Source organism: Cupressus sempervirens, chromosome 10 (assembly GCF_028749045.1).
Source record: "Cupressus sempervirens isolate cs-2001-9-10 chromosome 10, ASM2874904v1, whole genome shotgun sequence".
NCBI lineage: Eukaryota > Viridiplantae > Streptophyta > Pinopsida > Cupressales > Cupressaceae > Cupressus > Cupressus sempervirens.
Genome location: NC_143127.1, coordinates 274,217,995 through 274,241,046, shown reverse-complemented (window position 1 = coordinate 274,241,046; position 23,052 = coordinate 274,217,995). Strand labels below are relative to the sequence as shown.

General features: G+C 34.6%; 1 protein-coding gene across 1 annotated transcript; it reads right to left on the bottom strand.

The window, feature by feature from the left end:
* Nucleotides 1-327: 327 nt before the first annotated feature.
* LOC149533711 (clavaminate synthase-like protein At3g21360) lies at nt 328-3,123 on the bottom strand. The gene is made up of 3 exons (XM_089806800.1): nt 2,704-3,123; nt 2,239-2,492; nt 328-1,095 (listed from the first exon to the last, which is right to left on the bottom strand). The coding sequence occupies exons 1-3, from the start codon at nt 3,055-3,057 to the stop codon at nt 738-740; spliced, it is 966 nt and encodes a 321-aa protein (XP_089662926.1). The 5' UTR covers nt 3,058-3,123; the 3' UTR covers nt 328-737.
* Between the last annotated feature and the right edge of the window lie 19,929 nt (nt 3,124-23,052).

Genomic DNA, 23,052 nt, shown 5'->3' with positions numbered 1-23,052 from the left:
ACTGCTAGACAGTGAATTTTGTGGGCTCCATCAAAATCAAATAATTTATCTAATCAGATCACGACGACTTCTCACCATTAAAGAAACAAAGAACTAAACGGTTTTAAGCATTCAGTCACTATATTGATTATCAATCTTACTCATTATATTCCTCCAAATCCAATTGCATGGATTTTCAGATTACCTATGCTGCTAAACCACGTCACAAGCAAAACAAGAAAAGAAAATTCTAACAAATAGCAGCGGGACCCTTAATCTGAGATCTCTACCAAATTTCATCACATGATTTTTTCACTGTGAAATGTAGAACAATCCAAACAGCAATCATGGAAGATATGGATTTGTATTCCAATTAAAATATACATTTTATAAATTTTTAATACACAATACTGCTTTAATCAGCAGATAAAATATTTGAGTCCAATCAATCTGCACTATCACTACCTAAATTTGTTCTTGCCTACGTAAGAGAGATTCTTCACCACCCAACTACTCTGAGAAGCCAAGGAATCAGCAAGAACAATCAAGAATCAATAATTGGGCATTCTTGAAAAGAACATGAGACAAATTTATGATCCAAATATCCCAAGTCAAATATGTACACCCACCTTAAACTACTTCCTTAATAAATAAAGTAGAAGTTTGGGCTATCAGTGTACGTGCCCTCTACGTTTTAGATCCATGTGTATAGTTTGTGTACACGAAATAAATTTGCAGAGTTTTGGGCATTTGAAACATCATTTGCAGAGAGCTACTAAAACACGTCGAGGAGGTTTTGATGGCCTTCTTGCATGCATTACGGCCAAGTTGTCAATGAGTAAAACATCTCCTGCTTCCCATTTTATATCTACACTTTCCTCGTCCATTTTTCTCCCACTCTCCTCCATTACTCTTTGTGGAATACTGCTTCCATCTCCACATATCAATCTATTGAAGCTTGCCTCAGCTTTTCCATATGTGGCAGCAGGAATATAGTTGAACCAGACCTTTCTATCTCCATAGCCATGGAAAATTCTTGTGGCAGGAATTGGCCCTGCAATGATGTTTGCACTTCCATCTTCTGTCCACTGTAGCTTCCCACCTCCTTCTTCTACCCTGTGGATTTTGACAATCATTAGTTATTGTTCCAATTCTTGCGAGAATTAATATTAAAGACATGACATGATAGATTCTTTTTACCACCACTGGTTATTTCTTCAATCCTCACAAGACTTATTGTTGAAGACATCAAAACTTATTGTTAAAGACATGAAATGAGTTCAGATTTGGTTTGTATTGATGAGTCTATCTTTAGTATCTCATATTTTGTATTGGAGTTATGTCTTATATTTTGTATTAGAATTATCTTTTCTTTCTTAGATCTTGCAGACAGCTTAAACATCACACACTAAGCTTCATTCTAAGACTAAAAGTGTTAAATTGTCAAAGTTGACTTATTTCTTCCAAGCTTAATTATCTCCTTAGTGTGTGATGTTTAAAGTTGGCTAAATCTTGTAATAGCGTAGTACCCCTTAACGTACCCTACTTTGATTCGAGATGATGTGTTCTTGATACTATCTTGTTCTAGACTGTAACCTCAACTCTAGACTGCAACCATCCATCACTTCCAAACAGTATTAGTTCTATTTTCTAACTAAGTTTGGTGTAAATTGTATAATTGAGTACGTAGACTTTTTTATGGATCACAGATTACAATAAGATTTAATATTAAAGACGTGAGATTTCAACCATGTATAATATTTAACACATTATATGTAGTTGCATATAATAAATACATCTTTATGATTTAATATTATATACAAAAGCATAATCATCTTTAGACACACCAATCCCATCTCCATGGTGCACGTCGTCCCTATATTGACTACATTAGGTTTGGTTTAAACTGTATAATATGTACACAACTTGTTATAGGGGTCATGTTTTGTGATAAAATTGATATTTAAGACAGCACACAATCTTTAAAAAAATTACTCTATATTGTCTTAGAATTCAATAATATCAAGTTTGTTTTGACTTTCTATTTCGAATTATATTTTATAATAAGTTTTTTTATGTTAAATATATCAAAATTTTACAATTTATAATATGTAATTAATATTATTCTAAAATTGACATAATATCAACATTACAAATCACACTCTATAACCTACCATTACTAAAAGAAAATCAAAAGAGTTCTCTCATACAAGATTTTAATCAAGATAACAATTCTGATGAAGAGGAAGAGTAACATACTTTCTTTGTGCTTCTTTGGGATCAGCCGTGTGCAAATGAGACTGCCAACTCTTGCCAAGAAAATAACCAAGATTATCGTTTTTGGGCAAGAGAGTGTGAGTGAATATCCCATTTGTATCCAGCTGTTCAACAACCTCTGGAAAGTTGTATTCCATGTGAGCCGCAACTCGGTGGCTCTGCACAACAGCTGTTTCTCCACCCTCAGGTGGTGCAACCTCACAGAAAAAGATGACCTTGGATGGAAATTCTTTCGTCTGCACTCAAACATATTTCATATAAACTTCTAATAAAAAGAAAAAACTTCAATACATGTATAGATCAATGAAAGCATAACAATATCAGAGGGTGTGTCATGTCAACATCATTGATTACATTAAAAAAATTATCTAGTACACTCTGATTAATAAAAAGGCTACTCAGTTCTTAGGCTACAACCAAAAAAACATGAAGAACAAAATGAATTACCAGAGCCATCTCATGGTGGAAGAAGATATGTTGGTCTAGAGGAGCTTCATTAGCAGACCAAACTCTACCAACAATATTCTTTCTTGGAGCAGGGCCTTTGTAGGGCTGTTCTTCCCATCCAAGAGCTTCCACAAAGCCATTGAAATCCTCTGCAGACTTCAAGCCAAATCCTCTGAAAAGAATAGCCCCACAATCATGCAATTCTCTTTCAATCCATGCTCTATTCTCTTCTAATGCCATAAATTTCAAAACTACACCAAATTCTTCCTTATGAGAAGGAATCAGAACTTTGGGAAACAAGCGACCATCTTGGAGTTTTTGCTCCTCGATTCTACCCTCCATGAAATTGGCCATCTTTCTTGATTCAATATCTCACAAATATTGAATTCAAAGAAGCCACACAAGCATATATATTTTTCCCATCTGAGATGGCTTAAATAGGGCAAGGCAATGCATTGAATTGGGCAGGTCAAAGAACAAACAGTAGTTCATGACAACGACTGCTATGACATGTCTGGTCGGTTACCTATGAAGAAATTGTCTTCGACTCGTGTTTCAATTGAAATCAATGAAAACCCACCATGCCATTTTCTGTTATGCCTGTTTCGATTCTTCAAACTGCTATGTTACACGGCAATGGTATTTCAACTTGTACTGATTCCTTGCATAGAACATGTTATACCTTGTAATTAGTATTCCTCACACGGAACAAACTGTTCACATTCACACTGGGTGGTGGGGGATTCAGACATAGAGTCAGTTTGACCAGAAGTAAATCATTGATTAATATGGTGTTTAAAGAATTTTACAATATGGGTCAATTTGACCTTAAAAAACTAATTTTGTGAAGAAAAACTGGTGCTTTATAATGTGAGAGAAAGTATCATATTTGTCTTAGAAAGATCAAACACCAATGGATAACCAAGTAAATGGGTGAGGTCTCTTTCAGCCAAGACAACTTCCAGAATATGTGGTTTGAATGAATTATATTAAATGCTTAAGAGTGTGGTTAATAGATCGTGTTGAGCAGTGGGATGAAAGTAAAAGGACAGGATGATAAAAATACTAGAAGACAAAGACTTTGGTTCCCTGTATAGGTGACCGACTTAGACAACTCAGGAGCGAAAGTTCCTCCCAATTCGACGATCAAGGTTATGTTCAACTTGATTATGATCATTGTGAAAATTATGCCCTTTTGGACTATTGGATTATTGAAAATTATGCCCCATGGAAAACAAATAGATAATACCAAAATCACGAGAAAAAGCTCTTGTTTTTTTAAAATTTAGGTTTTAGAATAGGGATTAGAAAAGGGTGGCTGGTAAAATAGTATATTCTCCATTACTGTGTTAGACCAACTCTGAATTAAAAATAAGAGTTCAAATCGACCGCTCTATATATAGATTAAAAATAAGTGAGTAAAGAAAGCAACATAAGTAATGGACCACTCTATATATAACATTAAAAATGAGCGAGTAAAGCAGCATAAGTAATAGAGTTGTCTTTGTCATCAACTTGCTTTTAAATATCATTAGAGGTAGGATTGTTATCAAATAGGTTTCAGCTAATAAGAGTATCACCTTTACGGTTGAGTATAATGTGAAGAATTGACTAACTCTATTTAAGGACACTAGTTAGAGCTTAATTAACTATAAACAAAATGTTTAGGAGAAGCGGTGCAAGCTGGTGGTGAAGGTTGAGACCAATTACAAAAAATATTATATGTATATTTCAGTAGTTGAGAGTCATGAGAGGGAGAGTCACATTCGCTTCTAGAATATTGGCTACAACCTCATTAGCATCTCAAGTGCATTTGATTTAAAGTTTACCTAAGTTTCATTAGAGGTAGGATTATCATCAATTATTTTTTGGTTAATGAGAGTGCCACCTTCTTTTTCAAAAGTGTCTTCTGAAGATTGAGTACAAATGAAGGAACTAGCTAATTCTAGTTGAGGACATTAGCTTGGTTCTAATTGACTAAGAGAATCATACCCATGAGAAGGGGTGGAAATTGACGGTGAGGGTTGAAAATAATTATGAGAAATATATATCTCTATTTCCTCAAAGTTGAGAGTTAGGAGTATGGAAAGCAACATAAGTAATTTAGAGATGTCTGTGTTATCAACTTTGTTCTAAATATCATTACATGTAGTATTTCTTTCAATTAGCTTTGAATTGATGAAAGTACCACCTTCATGAGATTACCACCTTCTTTATCAAAAACATTTTCTAAAGGTTGAGTACAAACTAGAGAATTGATTAATTCTAGTCAAGGACCCTAGCTAGAATCTAATTAATCACGAGCACCACGCCTAGGAGAAGGGGTGGAAGTTGGCAGTGACAATTGAGACCAATAATGAGAAACATTATCTCTATTTTTCAAGAGTTGATAGACCAATTACGAGAAAAATTATCTCTATTTTTTAGGAGTTGAGAATCATGAGTAAGAACCAAATCACTTTTAGAGTATTAGCTACAATCTCATTAGCATCTCAAGTGCATTTGATTTAAATTTTACCTAAATCTACATTTGTACCTTCTATAGAAATAGAAATAGATATCAATTAAATATTTTTAAAATGAACTATATTTCTATTTCTAGTATACTTGAAAGGGAGATAAGGGTAGTCTCATAATTATGCCATATGCCATGAAAGTGGAGTGGCCCTTAAAGGCTCAAAGAAATTATTAATCCAATTTTAAGCACTATGAGCTTTAGTGCAAACCCACTAAGGATACTTGAGAGTCTCAAACTATCCATTAAATAGACAATAGGCATAAGGTAACTCATTTGTTAAGAAAGAACTATGTCAAAGGACTTTCTAAGCTATCTACCAAGAAAAATGGGTTAATTTAAGTTCAAGAATTATTAATGCTTCAACTCATAAGCCATAAAAAGATAAGGAGAAAGCCACAAATATTGTTTTATAAGGCTTGCATTAATGAAATGGTACATCAATATATTGGTTGCACTCCATCCACCAAGATTTGAATAACACCAATTTCAAGCTTCATAAGATTTGGTGCAAAACCACAAAAGATACGTGACACTCTCAAAATATCCACAAAATCAACAAGGGGATAAAGAACTAAATAATGTGTTAAGAAAGAACCAAGTAAAATAAGTAAACTTTAGCTCAAGAACTAGTGGCAATTCAACTAATCAACAATATAAAGTTAAGATAAAGAAAAAAATATCCTTTACAAGGCTTATGATTATGAAATGGTATATATCAAGATACCATTTTAGTCCTCACATCATGGATTGAAAGATTCAAGCCCAAGATTCATGAGTTTTTGTACAAAATCGCTAAAGATACTTTAAATTCCCAAACTATAAAAAAGAAAAGAAAAAGGGCATGATGAATTCATAAATTTGTTAAGGAATAATTAAGTGGAAAGCCTTGATAAAAGAATGCAACCAAAAAATCAATTTAAGCTTAAGAACCAATTATGGTTCTAATCAATCACATCTAAAGATTAGGAGAAAGCCACAAATATCCTTCACAAGCCTTATAATTATAAAATGGTATGTCAAGATACCATCTTTAGTTTTTCCACCAATGAACTTGAAATATTCAACCCTTCTTTTGTCAATAACCTAGGGAAGAATGACATTGATAGTAGTTTGAAAACTCTCCTAGAGTACAAATTAATCTCATTTTGATTTTTCATCAAGAATAAAAAAAATCTTTGTGGGTCTATTAATGAGATCTAATAGCTTCAAGACATTATCCCATCATAAATTATCCATTGGATGGCTTTCACAAGATAAAATAGGAGATCACAAAAATGCTCTTGATTGATTGAAAGGTCATTAGGTAATTATTTCTTTCTAGACAAGCTACGCTCGACAGCCTTTTAAACTTTTCAAATGATTTTGATGACAAAAGTGTTGTGTATCTATAATACCTACAACATGGTGATGAGAGCATTGAGGTCTTATCCTTTCCAAGAGAGCACTTGATAGGTGCACCTAAAATTGTACACAGGGGGGTTCACCCAACCCCCAGCTCCCTAACAACAGGGAGGCCAAAAATAGCTCATCATCGATTGTTGGTAGTTTTGGTCATATGATAGGCTACCACTAATAGGTGGTAGTACTACCACCAGTAGTCTGGGGTATGTGGTCCCCCAAACACAGTAACACAAAGAAATGATTTTTTTAAAGATCTTTTATATATATAATTTTTAGTTTTTTTTAAAGAGTATTTATGAAATAGCTAATAATTAATGTTTAATAACTAAGTGTTATTTAATATTATTTATTAACCATTGTTCAAGATAAGTTTATTTATTTAAAATTTAATAAATATTTATAATTAATAATAATAAAATTAAAAATCAATAAAAGGTCAAAGGCCAAGATGAATATAAAATTAAAACTACAAGATCCATCTCAATAAGACACAAAAGATAAGAGATGGGATAGGTAACTTTGTTATTTCCCTTACAAACTTTTTTTTTAAAGAAAAAAATGTAATGGAGAAAGAGACGCCTTTGTATTTGAGAATTAAGAAGTCTTCATTGTTCAGCTTGTCAACTTGTTTTATCCTTCCTTGTAGATCATGTGACTCAAGACTTGCTAAGATCTAATGTTAGTTTTCTTATGCATATTTAAATCGTTACCTTAATATTGTGAAGGAGAGATAAAATATTTGAAAAGGTAATCTCTAATTGCTAAACAAAAGAAGTTAAACACCAGTATTATGAGGAAAATGTAAGAGAAACTAGAAAATTTCCCATAATTTGAAGGAACGTGATTGGAAATAATAATCAGATATATATGTGCATTTATTCACATTTTCATTAATAAAATAAGAAGTTATTACACAATATCATCAAATAGCTCAAGATATGAAAATCATCATTCCCTTTATTAATCACTATTAATTAGAGATTTACCTCATCTCTTAAATAGCTAGGGTACCCATTAGGGAGAAGAAGTAACATTAAATTCATATAGATCATCAAAGGGATTTTTAGGCCTAATGAATTAAAGACTAATACTATCTATATTGTCCCATAGACCAACCTGATCTTCTCCATAAACTTGTCCATCTAGACATAGGAGGGAGGCAATCTAACATGGAGAAAATACATCAAAAAATATACAATTTGCCTAATGAATGGTTTCCATTTCTTGAACCACTTTTGATCTGTAGGAAGTAAATTGGAAACATAGGAACATTACTTCTACCAATCATATTTACATTGTAGTTGAAAGGCCCAGGAATCATATGATCTTCATTGATATTAATCAATACCTTTTGCAAATCTCCTACATGGACGCTCTTGAATAGCCTTATGCATAAAATTTCTATCCTATATTTGTTGAATTCCACCATGTGAACCATTGCTACAAACATTGATGCAATATTTGAAGGCATACTATATCTATCTATATTAAAAAAGAATTATTTTTCCATAATTCTAAAAACAATTCAAATTGCCATAAAATGATAAGACATTATCATATCCTTGATCATCAGACCAATGGCATGCCCATTAAATAAAATTTGTGCTATAGGCCCACAAAGCTTAATTATTGTTTCCATTCTTGGGCATGTAGAAAATGGGCCTATGCAAGCTAAAGAAACAAGAGAGAACTTATATAATTAATGAGGGAAAACAAAAGACAAGAATGCAAAAGCTTGATAGTTAGGTAGATCAAACAATAATATAAATTGATTCATAGACCATAGAGAGATTCTAGACTACTAAAAAGGTATCTTGAGAAACTCAACGTTGGCTCAAAAGATACTAACCTCGTCAAAACTAATTCTAGTTGCATAAGATGGTGGTGAACTTATAAAGAATTCTATGCAATGCTAAAATAGAAAATAGAAAAAAAAAAAAGCAAAAAAAGGAAAGCTACAAAATAAAGACTCAGTTTAAATTTCCTATTATCCTAGGACTCTTGAAAACAAAGATACTTTCCCCCTCATGGTGTATACTGAGAACTTTGTTCTCAGGCTACACAAAAAAAAGGGCAAGGTATATGACTTTAAGAAAAACAATCCATCAAATCACTTTGCTTTATAATAGTACCATCCTATGAATCCAAAGAACACCTTAAATCTAACTGACATCATTACTAAGTTAAAAAAAAGAGGATTGGAGATAACAAGGGAGTAAAGGGAATGATAGGAAAGGAAGAAGATGATAAGCAAGAACCCTAAGATCAAAAAGGAAATAACCAAGAAAAAAACTAATTAGAGGAAAGCCTACAAATTAAAACCATCCATTGTATGAATAAGAATAATCGTAGTTATCCAAAGTCTATGAGATGGTAGTCCCAAAGAAGCAGACTTAATTCCAAGTCACTAGATTGAAACAACAATTGAACAAACCATCAAGAGATCCAAAGATAGAGAAAAAAAAAGAGGAGAGATTGTATCAAGGGACATTCTTATGTACGGGATCTTTATAAATCTCAAGTACACACTATCACTAAATACCATAACCTTGACCAAGATGAACATATGTCCTATATTTTGGGATGAAATATAAAGAGCAGAGGTCTAATATAGTAATTTTTCAACCAACCCTGTCTAAGAAGGAACCTCAGGTAGGAGGGAGTAAAACTAATAGAGGTTTAATTAACATCCTTCAAGAAGGAGATACACAACCTGAGAGCTAGAGTTAGAAAAATCTGAAATCAGGTATAAAACACTCAAAATAAAGGAGAAAAGGCTTGACTGACAGATAAGATATGAAGATTCTAATTGTAAGAATTAAAAAACTAACTTGAATTGAGTGAGGTGTTAACATAAAGGTTGAACTTGATATCAAAATGATAAGAATAATAGGCTATCAATTTAGAAACAAAAAAATTCTAAATTCATTTTTCTTCATATCATGTTTATTTTTACGATCCCTTATTTTATGGGAGATTCCTTTAACTCTTTTAATTCGTAGTGATTAAGATTTTTAAATGTGCAAGTAATAATACTTTGAAAGGAAAGCAGTTGAGAAGATATCAATGTTAGATTTTATATCACCATCAAAATTCTCATTTTAAAAGCTTTTGAATTCAAACCTTATGATGTTTATATAAATAATTTCTAACAAAAAATCATTTAAATTTTAATAGATGATTGAATATATCAAATTAAATCTAGTTAAGAGTTATTAAATATTGATCTCGCAAATAATCAAACATGTTTCCTACTAATAATCTACCCCTATTTTTATATGATATTTGAAACCCTAATTACTGCTCAAAGTGCCTATTATTTCCTTCCTAACCTATTATTTTCTTATTATCCAAAAAATCCTTTTAAAATTAACACCAATCTATGAGCCTTTGCAAGTCATAAATGAAAAAGGAAGCCTTTTCATTGATCTATTAAGTGACACTTTAGATAATACTAATCTATTGTTACCACCATATGAGAATAATTTTAAACATTGTCTATGAGATTTCAAATTTATTAGGTCAATTTACAAAAACCTTTTCTCTAGAGGGGATAAAAACTTAAAGAAATTATTAAGTAATCTATAATCTTGAAGATAAACCATTAATCCTTTGAAATATGCAAACTTGAACCAATGAAATCAAGTAAGAAAGTAAACTACCATTTCATTACAAAATGGATCCCAATTTATCAGATATTAGAAAAGAGCAAGAAGATGAGTCTCAATTCTGTGAAAGTCCATGGGGAAGATTGAGACCTCTTTAGAAACAAGTGTTCAATTTTAAAAAATTGGGCACTTGAGTAGGTTCAGGCAATCAATCCAAATTCAAAAATTGGGCACTCAGTTTTTGAAATTGAGCAACTGATTTGTATAAATATTAAAATTGCATTTTACTATTTTTACTCTCAACAAAAAATGTGATAGTGATTCCTAGTGGATAGGAGCCCAATTTTTAGATCCCTACCAACACCTCCCCCCCACCCCTCCCAAGCCCTTTTTTTTGACATTCCAAGTATATACATGTTTATTTATTTATTTATTTTTTTAGTCTTTTGCTAAAAAATTAGGTTTCTTTTATTATTTTTGTTCATCATTGATTAGTTTTATATAATTATTTATAATTTCTTTGTATTTACTTTGAATTTTTTTTTAAAAAAAAATTTAGTATATAATGCACAAAATAGGTAAACTATAAACAAAAAAGAAAAGTAAAGAATTATAGGTTCAACTAATACTTGAAAACATAAACTCTAAGTTCAATTGATACCTAAAGACATAACCTATAGGTATAATATAGAAGTTAACATAAAATTTAGGTAGAAAAAAAAACATTAGCATTAGGTAAAACAATAAAAACAAAAACCATTAAAAAAAATAGGTAAAACATTAATAAAAAAATCCTAAACTTAGAAAACCAAATAACATAAAAAATTCACGTTCATCGAACTCTTGTCATGGGGCTCCTCCATTTCTCTCTCCTTTCATCCCTGTTCATCATTTTCTTTTTGTCTTTCCCCCCTTCCTTGTTATCTCTCCCTTTTTCTCTTCTCTCTCTTTTTCTCTCTTCTCCCTCTCTGTTTCTCTCTCCTCCCATTCTCTCTCACCCCTCTTTTTATCTCTCCTCCCTCTCTTTTTCTTTCTCCTCCCTTTCTCTCTCATCCCTCTCTTTTTCTCTCTCCTTCCTTTCTCTCTCCTCCCTCATCCCTTTCTCTCTCCTCCCACTCTTTTTCTCTATCCTTCCTTTCTCTCTCATCCCTCATCCCTCCTCTCTTTCTCTCCCCTCCTTTTCTCCCTCCTCCCTCTCTTTTTCTCTCTCCCTTTCACTCTCCTCTCTTTTTCTCTCCTCTCTTCCCCTTTAGAATCCCCATCACCTTCATCTAAAACCCTAGCAAAGATGCCACTTTGATCTATTGGTTTAATAAAGATAACTTTATAGTGAACAAATGTCTATGTGAAGATTTGATGAGTTTTCTAATGCTTAAGAGAATTCTATACTCATAATGTGATCTTAGGTCGAGGCCACAATATCATTTAGTCTAAGTTAAACACGCTTTAGTATTTTTTTTAAAAATTGCATATGTTGGTACTAAAAACCACCTTTTAGGGTAAAAGTACAAAGTTGTGCCACCTTTCAGGCTAACTTATTGGAACAACCAAATTTGAGTATTACTATGTGAAAAGCAATTTTGTTCCAAAATATGATCTAGATAAATTCATTCGAGCTAAGATGCATAATTTCTCAAATTTTTCCAATTGGAAATGTCTATTAAATGCATGTTTAATACCAATTTGTATCCAATTACTAAATAAATAAAATTATTTCAAAAAAGTCACATTTCAATAACTCTCACTCTTTGTAATGTTTTTTTTAATAAAATATAAGCACCATTTTGTAGAGCTCAAAGTCAAGAATATGCTCATATATAGTTTATAGTGTTTTTGTTGGCATAGTGAAGATCCCTCTCCACCATTAGTAAATGCTTTTGGTGTGATGGAAAAATCAACAGTTTTAATTAGACATAGTATATTGCACTTAAAATATACTACAAGTACGTATTTTAATACTCAAGTTGATGTTGGTTTTTAGAAAGAAAAAAATAGTAAATAATATCAAAAAAATTTGAAAAGAATGTGTTAGAGTAATTATTTGTTTGCACTTATTAATTAAATCACTTTGATTTAATTAATTAAGTTGCCTATTACTCTATTTTTTGCTTAAGCTATCTTGTAGGTGCATTATTAATTAATTATTAATTAATAATGTGCAACCTAGCTTTTTAGTTTAGGGTTTCTATCTCATCTTTATAAGGATGAGAATTATACTTTCTTCATTATCTCTTATGCATTTTTCATTTGAGAGCAACTTTTCTTCTATCTCCATTTTTTAGCAAACCCTTGCCTCTTCTTGTCTTTTTCTTCTGTGACAGGTTTTTGCATGCAGGGATTCGAAGGCTTTGTGGATTTGATTGGCTTATTTTCTCAAATCCTACATGGTATCAGAGCCAGATCTGCTGCAGCTTGTTCGTTATTTGGAGAAAAAGGAGAATGAGGGTTTGACAAAACAGATCTGGAATTTTTTGGGTATTTTTTGAGAAAATAGGGGGGTCACTATTTTTTGGAGCAGGTTGAGGCCAAACGGACGTCACGGATGGATTCAGAAGGCGTCAAAACCCTTATTTCCATATAAAATTTGTCCGATTTGGACAACGTTGCTCCGGGAGGCAAATTTTTTTTGCCCAGCAAGGCCGTACGGCCTCCTTCACGCAGATCGAGGCATTTTTTTTTAAAACTTTTTTTAAAAAATTTTGTTTCGGGCCGCTCCGCCCCGGCGCCACCCCGCAGCCACCGGAGCACCGCCCGCGCCCGACCGGAGCTCAGCCGCAGCCGGCGGACCACCCGCAGCGCAGCCTCCGCTCCACCGCCACCACTACTGGCAGCGCCACCGACGTTTACCGCCCGGGCACCACCTCCTCTAGCGACGCTGCCAATTGCACAGTCTCGGCATGACATCATCTATCCGACTGATGACATCATCAATCTGGCAGCCGGATTTTTTCCTTGTGACTGGCTGTTGACGGCCATACGGCCGTCAAGTTTTTTCGCATGTCTGTATTTTTCCAGAGAGCTCCCTTCTTGGACCTGCAGTTGGTTTTTTGGCCTTAACTTGGGCATACGGAGGTCTTTTTCCGATCTGAAAGAAGTGCCGGAAAGCTGGTTCAGAGACGGAGACAATGGTACTATTTTAGTTTCATTTTGAGTTCATTTCAGCTTCCAATTTTAGCGTTGAAGTAGAGACTTCTATTTCCCTCTTCTCTTCATCCGAAATCCAGGTTCTTTTCTCAATTTTTATACTTTCTATAGTTGTTTTATTTGGTATTTGAGGGATATCATTATATATTGTGGGGGGGCACTTTCTTTTCTGTACTTTAATTCAGAATAAGACCCTTCTACTTTCGTCTTCATCTCTCAATGGCGGACTCCTATGTCGCCTGCCTTACACCACACAACTACCATACTTGGAAAGGACAGATGACTAGATTGCTTATGGAAAAGGGGTTATGGTCATGTCTTGATGCGGTTCAGCCAGTTCTACAGAGGCCTTATGAGCTTCTTATGTAGCGTAATAAAATGGATGAGGCAATGGGCCTCATTGCAATGAATATTTCAGAGGGGTTACTGTTTCACCTGGATGGTTTGAATACACCCAGGGCTATGTGGGACAAGTTTTCAACCTTATTTGGCACAATGAATCAATTCAGGATTCTACAGATAGATGCGGAGTTTACCTCCTTGATTCCTGAATCATTCACCAGCATTGAGGATTTCTTGATGAAATTCAAGTCTCTTCGATCTATGTTACAGGTTGCAGGAAAGACAAAATCTAATAATGAGTGTATCTTTCTGATACTGTCCAAGCTTCGAGGACCTTATCAGATTTTCACTTCTACCTTCTACTCCACTATGGATGCTCTAGGTGCGTGACATGTTATGCCCTCTTTTGAGATTTTTTGTGACCGGTTGACTCGTGAGCAATCAAAGCTCACTAGTATGGATTCTCTTACAAGTTCACAATCACAGGCATTAATTGCCAAGCCACCTTCGAGCACACAGAAGCCGAAGCAGTTATCAAATTCCTCTTCTCAACACTCTACTGGCCCACCATCTTCTTCTAAGAAGGAGAAATAGAAGACTGAAAGACCTACATGTTCCTATTGTCAGAAGGGAACACATGATGAGTCACTTTGTTATCAGAAGAAGTTTGATGGTTATGAGAAACAGATAGCGGATTTGCAAGCTCTTCTTCAGAAGAGCAATCTTTCCTCTCCATCCTCTTCTGGCTCACAGGGGTCTGCTTATCAGTCTTCTTCTATCAATCCTACAGCTGAACAGGATCTTGGAAAGGGTCATGCATTGCGGGCTTCTTTCACATTCCCTTCACAGGTTCCTTGGATACTGGATTCAGGTGCTTCTCACCATATGGCATCTTCTCGAGAGATCTTCTCTTCTTTTGAGGCTTCTCCTATTCCCCATATTATCATTGGGAATAACACTATTATGACAGTCTGCGGGAAAGGCACTGTATGCATTCAGGATGGCACATTCAATGATGTGTTGTATGTTCCATCTCTATCTGCAAACCTTCTCTCGGTTTATCAGATTTCTCACAGTGGGTCCGGGAAGACAGTTGAGTTCACTCTAGATTCAGTTTTCATCCGAGATAGTATGACAGGAGGTATTGTTGCTACAGGGACAGTTGATCTTTCCACTCGTCTCTACTCCTTTTCACACTTTGGTCCACCTTTGCCAGAGCACGACTCTCCTCCTTTGAGAGAGCATCATGTGGTACAGTCAGGTTTCTTGAACCTCTGTGTGGTTCCTGAGACCACTGTTGTAACTGCCTTGTCACCTCCTCTTGAGCTCTTTTCTGTTCAGCAGAGTTCTTCTTCAGCACTGCTTGATCCTCCAGCTCCATTTATCCAGCCACTAGGTGCAGTTGTTGAAAATTCTACAGAGGACATTCATCTCCTCTTTGATGACAGTGTCAGCACACCTGTCATACCACTTACATTGGGGATTCCCTTTCAAAATCCTCGTGTCTACTCCTTTGAGCATCAACTCGGCCTTCCAGTGACACCTCAGCTTTCGAGGTTCCCTCTATAGTGTCCACTACCTTTCACTCCTCTGCACTGGAGTCACAGTGGTTTGTTCATTCATCCAGGAGTTCTTTCATTCTGGGGGGGGCTTTGGAGCCTTGGCCCTCTCTCACGGGGGGGGTTAAAGTCACGCATTGTACTTATGGCTTTGAGAGAGTCTCTTGAAGTCATTATATCTCTTTTTGGAGAGGGGTTTTTCCCATTGGGTTTTCTCCTTTACTCCAATTTATAGAGATTTCCTTGTACTGGGTACCTGATTTGGCCTTGTTGCCGGGACCCAATTTTCCTGCTTTCATAGCTGTGCTAGGTTAGCTTACCTCTTGAGCTTCGCTTAAGGGGGGGTGTTAGAGTAATTATTTGTTTGCACTTATTAATTAAATCACTTTGATTTAATTAATTAAGTTGCCTATTACTCTATTTTTTGCTTAAGCTATCTTGTAGGTGCATTATTAATTAATTATTAATTAATAATGTGCAACCTAGCTTTTTAGTTTAGGGTTTCAATCTCACCTTTATAAGGATGAACATTGTACTTTCTTCATTATCTCTTATGCATTTTTCATTTGAGAGCAACTTTTCTTCTATCTCCATTTTTTAGCAAACCCTTGCCTCTTCTTGTCTTTTTCTTCTGTGACAGGTTTTTGCATGCAGGGATTCGAAGGCTTTGTGGATTTGATTGGCTTATTTGCTCAAATCCTACAGAATGTATGATATTCTAGAGGAGAGAGTCCTCTTCCTGAATTTATAATTTTTCTTTTGGTTAGAATAAATTTGTAATGACAAATGTCATGGGAGATTAAAACTATCGATTTTAAATGAGTTGAAATTTGAATTGTTATAAAAGAGAAAATATAGGTCAAAAACAATTTTTTATTTTATTTTATTGAGATATCTATGTATGTCACATATAGCATAATCTGAGATCAAAGTGAAAAAGGTTTATTTCCATATAGTTTTTTGGTGGGAAGTAAACCCATAATTTTCAGCATTTTTCAAAAACTAAAATTTATCATCTTTCAAAATTAGAAAAATATATCAAATATTTTTTTTATTGGTAAATGGCTGAAGCCTAGATTAATTATTTTTATTTGTTGTAATTAATTAATTTTTTATGTGTTAAGAAAATTCAAACCCAAGACCTCCCACATGAGAGGCTCACAAGTTGTTATTGTGTTGTAGGCTCTTGCCTGAAATATATATCAATTCTTATTGCAAATAATTATTAAAAATAATAATCCTAAATTCATCCATTCCTACACATTTCATTACTTTACTTCATTTCAAAATTCTAAATAATAATACCACTTTTATGTCATTGAAGTTGAACAATTATACTTTTGCTAGCCTTTTCTTTTATAAAAGGGTGACACAGATTTGTGTTTTTACCCTTCAATATGTACTATCTAAATTGATAAAAATATATATTCCTTGAGTCTTAGGATTAGTTCATTAATTTTCACCTACTCTACTTAGATTTATCTAGTCATTTAGAATCTATTGGCCTTCGTTAGCACCCATGTTTGGGATATTAGTGATGATAGGTGTTAAGAGATTGCATTTGTTATATCCATATAAAGTGGCATATGTAATGAATAGTTATGACTTCAGTTTATTCACTTTTTATCTCTTTCACAAAAAGATATATCTAACTCATAACAAGTACCTAATCACTTTTTAAAAAATATACAATAGGTTTCCATTTTAAAAATTAGTACCAACCTTTGACAAATGAACTTTATATGATATCTCCTTCCTTCCTCTTTCTCTCTCCTACCTTCCTCTTTCTCTCTCCTCTCTATCTCCTTCCTTTTCTAATCTTTTTACATTTGCATTTCAATTTTTATTTTGTAGATGTTCATTTAAATTTATGTTTTAGATGTTCATTTAATTATAGTTAATTATAGTATATTCTCTCTCCTCCCCTTTTTGATATATTTTTAATTAAAAATGTATTAGATATTTAGATGGTATTAAAGATGTAATTATATTTATGTTTTATATTTAAATATGAATTATATATATTTATCCTATTTTGAACCCTAACCATTTAATTCAATCCTAACTAGAGCCATAGTACCTGTACACCCTAATTGAACCCTAACTAATACATAATATCAAACCCTTACCCTAACCATGAAGCTAACCCTAAACCTTAAATACCTAACTAGATAATAATTTAAATTTTAGACCTTATATTCCTAACGCTATCATAGATGCTAAATTCTAAATGTAAATGAAACCCATGAACTATAAATTCATATCAATATCCGAACATTAAAGTTGTATATGTAGTTAAAGAGATGTATTAAGATGTTTAAATGTTTTAAAGATGGAATTATATTTATATTTTGGGTATGTGCAGGATCATGGTGTACCAAACTATGGCCTTAAGTGGCAGCGAAAAATCAGCAAATCAGGTTTATGTCAACTTGACACATAATTTTGAAGTGGTTATGGACTTTATATCAAAAAGTTGTAAGAAAATAATATGTAAAAAATTGAATGTAGTTTCTAAACTACCAGGCCTTATCAAGAGAAAAAAATGATTAATTGGTCAAAAGTTTGAATTTTATTGCAGTACTAAGAAAATTTTAGGGCGAAAATGAAAAGTAGGTGTATGTCTGACCACCTTAATCAAAATCAAATTATAATATTTTTTTAATATAATTATAGATATGAAAAGTAGACTCATTCCTGGATGTGACGCATATTTTTTAGTATTTTTATTCCAAATAAATAATTAACTATGAATTTTCTACCAAAACTTTTTCGGGAAAAAAAAGTCCCGTGTTTGACCACCCTAACTAATAGAAAATTTTCCCAAATATTTTTTTTCTTTTTTTTTTCTTATACTAGCCAAAGTATAGAATGTGATGCAACTTTTAGATTTAAAAAATGTTATACCGTTTGAAAGTTATAGCTATTTTTCAATCAGTATGTCAATCAACACTTTACAATTATCTTCATTGATAATTAACTAATAAATACTTATCGAACTCAAAATTTGACAAAAATTATATTTATGGAATCTATAGATCGATATTAAAAAACTCTTTTCATTTTATTCAATTTCGATTGAAATAACATTGTCAGACGGCTACCTGAAGTCTGAGTATCACTAAAACCTTCTTCAAACACGTCTTTTGGGTTGACCGGGTAGGCTTGGTATTTACCAAGCCTAATTGGATATTCGATTTTAAACTAGATATCCGATCATAAATCAGATATCCAATTCGAAATCAGATATCCGATATGTTCAGGTGGGCAAATTTAAAATGTCAACCCATTTTGAAGGGAAAATTGGGCTTAAACATCACAACTTATTATTTCTAAATTATTTCACTTATATTACTATGTAAAGATGTATTTTAATATATTATATATATATAATAACGTAATGTAAAAATATAAGATATAATCTAACAATATATACTAATATATTATTTTAATCTTATTACAATCTATAAATATAATTTATATTATTATTATTTTTACTAAATATAATAACGTAATTTATATATATATAAAATACGTATTATATATTATTATATTAATATGTATGTTATTAATATATATATGATAGCACAATATTTTCATTAAATATAATATGTATTATCTATTATTATATTAATATGTATAATAATATATTATATATATATATAATAATGTAATATATTAAATATAAATATATAATATGTATTATATATATTATTATATTAATATGTATGTTATTAATATATATATATATATATATATATATATATATATATAATAACATAATATTTTCATTAAATATAATAAAGTAATACATATATATATATATATGTTATTAATCTATATATAATAACATAATATTTTTATTAAATATAATAATGTAATATATATATATATATATGTTATTAATAGATATGTATATTATTAATATATATGAGTCAAAGGGGGTCATAGGTCAACCATTGACCCCCTTTGATACATTAAACGACGACATATGTCCTTAGGGGTCCTAAGAGCCCTAGGGACATATTACAATGGTTAATATGGGTCAAAGGGGGTCATAAGGTGACCTATGACCCCTTTTGATCGATTAAATGATGATATATGTCCCTACGGATCTTATGACCCCGACGGACATATTTGAATCATTCATATTGGTCAAAAGGGGTCATAGGGTGACCTATGATCCCCTTTGACCCATTAAATGATGACATATGTCTCTAGGGATCCTAGGACCTCTAGGGACATATTCAAATGGGTAATATGGGTCAAAGGGGGTCATAGGTCCCTTTGACCCATTAAATGATGACATATGTCCCTAGGGGTTCTAGGACCCCTAGGGACATATTCGAATGGGTAATATGGGTCAAAGGGGGTCATAAGGTGACTTATGACTCGCTTTGACCAATTAAATGATAACATATGTCTCTAGGGGTCCTAAAACCCCTTGGGACATATTCGAATGGGTAATATGGGTCAAAGGAGGTCATAGAGTGACCTATGACCCTCTTTGACACATTAAACGACAACATATGTTGGTAGGGGTCTTCAGACTCTTAGGAACATATTCGAATGGGTCATATGGGTCAAAGGGGGTTTTGACTCATATGAATGATTCAAATATGTCGCTAGGGGTCCTAGGACCCCTAGGGACATATTTAAATCGTTCATATGAGTCAAGGGGGTCATAGGTGACCTATGACCCCCTTTGATCCATTAAATGACGACATATGTCTCTAGGGGTCCTAACACCCCTAGGGACATATTCGAATTATTCATATGGGTCAAACGAGGTCATAGGGTGACCTATGACCCCCTTTGACCCATTAAACGATGACATATGTCTCTAGGGGTCCTATAACCCCTAGGGACATATTCAAATTGTTCATATGGGTCAAAGGGGGTCATAGGGTGACCTATGACACCCTTTGACGCATTGAACAACGACATATGTCCCTAGGGGTCCTAGGACCCCTAGGGACATATTTGAATCGTTCATATGGGTCAAAGGGGGTCATAGGGTGAGCTATGACCCCCTTTGACCCATTAAATGATGACATACCCCTTTGACTCATCTGAACGATTCAAATATGTCCCTAGGGGTCCTAAGACCCCTAGAGAAATATTCAAAACATTCATATGGGTCAAAGGGGGTCATAGGGTGACCTATGACGCCCTTTGACCCATTAAAGGACGACATATATCCTTAAGTGTCTTGGGACCCCTAAGGACATATTCGAATCGTTCATATGGGTCAAAGGGGGTCATAGGGTGCCTTATGACCCCCTTTGACTCATTAAATGATGACATATGTCCCTAAAGGTCCTAAAGACATATTCGAATGGCCCATATGGGTCAAAGGGGGTCATAGGTCACCCTATGAACCCTTTTGACCCATTAAATGACGACATATGTCCCTAGGGGTCTTAAAACCCCTAGGGACATATTTGAATTGTTCATATGGGTCAAAGAGGATCATAGGGTGCCTTATGACACCCTTTGACCCATTAAATGATGACATATGTCCTTAGAGGTTCTAAGAACCCTAGGGACATATTCGAATGGGTAATATGGGTCAAAGCGGGTCATCGGGTGACCTATGACTCTCTTTGACCTAACAAATGACAACATATGTCTCAAGGGGTCCTAGAACCCCTACGAACATATTTGAATGGCTAATATGGGTCAAAGGGGGTCATAGGGTGACCTATGACTCTTTTTGACCCATTAAATGACAACATATGTCACTAGGGGTCCTTGGACCTTTAGGAACATATTTGAATGGGTCATATGGGTTAAAGGGAGTCATAGGTTGACCTATGACCCCCTTTGACCCATTAAATGATGACATATGTCTCTAGGGGTCCTACAACCCCTTAGGACATATTCGAATTGTTCATATGAGTCAAAGGGGGTCATAGGGTGACCTATGACCCCTTTTGACCCATTAAACGATGACATATGTCCCTAGGGGTCTTGGAACCCCTAGGAACATATTCGAATTGTTCATATGGGTCAAAGGGGGTCATAAGGTGACCTATGACTCCCTTTGACCCATTAAACATCGACATTTGTCCCTAGGGGTTCTAGGACCCCTTGGGACATATTCGAATGGGTAATATGGGTCAAAGGGGGTCATAGGGTGACCTATGACTCTTTTTGACCCATTAAATGACAACATATGTCTCTAGGGGTCCTAGAACCCCTAGGGACATATTAAATGGGTAATATGGGTCAAAGGGAGTCATAGGGTGACCTATGACCCTCTTTGACCCATTAAACGATGACATATGTCGCTAGGGGTCCTCGGACCCCTAAGAACATATTCGAATGGGTCATATGGGTCAAAGGGGGTCATAGGGTGACCTATGACCCCGTTTGACCCATTAAACGATGACATATGTCGCTAGAGGTCCTCTGACCACTAGAAACATATTCGAATGGGTCATATGGGTCAAACCTATGACCCCCTTTGACCCATTAAATGATGACATGTGTCTCTAGGGGTCCTATAACCCCTAGGGACATATTCGAATTGTTCATATGGGTCAAAGGGGGTCATAGGTTGACCTATGACCCCCTTTGACCCATTAAACGATGACATATGTCCCTAAGGGTCCTAGGACCCTTAGGGATATATTCGAATCATTCATTAGGGTCAAAGGGGGTCATAGGGTGACCTATGACCCCCTTTGACCCATTGAACAACGACATATGTCGCTAGAGGTCCTCGGGCCCCTAGAAACATATTCAAATGGGTCATATGGGTCAAAGGGGCTCATAGGGCGACCTATGACCCCCTTTGACCTATTAAACGATGACATATGTCTCTAGGGGTCCTAAAAGCCCTAGGGACATATTCAAATTGTTCATATGGATCAAAGGGGGTCATAGGGTGACCTATGACTCCTTTTGACCCATTAAACGATGACATATGTCGCTAGGAGTCCTATAACCCGTAGAGACATATTAAAATTCTTCATATGGGTCAAAGGGCGTCATAGGTGACCTATGACACCCTTTGACCTATTAAACGACGACATATGTCTCTAGGGGTCCTAGGACCCCTTTTGACCCATTAAACGACGTCATATGTCTCTAGGAGTCCTATAACACCTAAGGACATATTTGAATCGTTCATATGGGTCGAAGGGGGTCATAGGGTTACCTATGACACCCTTTGACCCATTAAACGATGACATATGTCCTCAGGGGTCCTGGGACCCCTACGGACATATTCAAATTGTTCATATGGGTTAAAGGGGGTCATAGGGTGCCCTATGACCCCTTTTGACCCATTAAACGACGACATATGCCCCTAAGGGTCTTAAGGACATTCGAATGGGCCATATGGGTCAAAGGGGGTCATAAGGTGACCTGTGACTCCATTTGACCCATTAAAAGATGACATATGTACCTAGGGGTCCTAAGACCCCTAGGGACATATTCAAATCGTTCATATGGGTCAAAGGGGGTCATAGGGTGACCTATGACCCCATTTGACCCATTAAACGATGACATATGTCTCTAGGGGTTCTAAGACCCCTAAAGACATATTTGAATGGGTAATATGGGTCAAATGGAGTCATAGGGTGACCTATGACTCTCTTTGACCCATTAAACGACAACATATGTCTCTAGGGGTCCTAGAACCCCTAGGGACATATTCGAATGGGTAATATAGGTCAAAGAGGGTCATAAGTTGATCTATGACCCTCTTTGATCCATTAAATGATGACTTATGTCGCTAGGGGTCCTCAGACCCCTAGGAACATATTCG

What these genes read in the sequence shown, in the direction of transcription:
- LOC149533711 (XM_089806800.1), bottom strand. Translation starts at nt 3,057, where the DNA reads ATGGCCAATTTCATGGAGGGTAGAATCGAGGAGCAAAAACTCCAAGAT. An exon ending in TCCACCATGAGATGGCTCTG is followed by an intron (nt 2,493 to 2,703) that starts GTAATTCATTTT and finishes GTTTGAGTGCAG; the next exon opens with ACGAAAGAATTTCCATCCAA. An exon ending in CCCAAAGAAGCACAAAGAAA is followed by an intron (nt 1,096 to 2,238) that starts GTATGTTACTCT and finishes CAAAATCCACAG; the next exon opens with GGTAGAAGAAGGAGGTGGGA.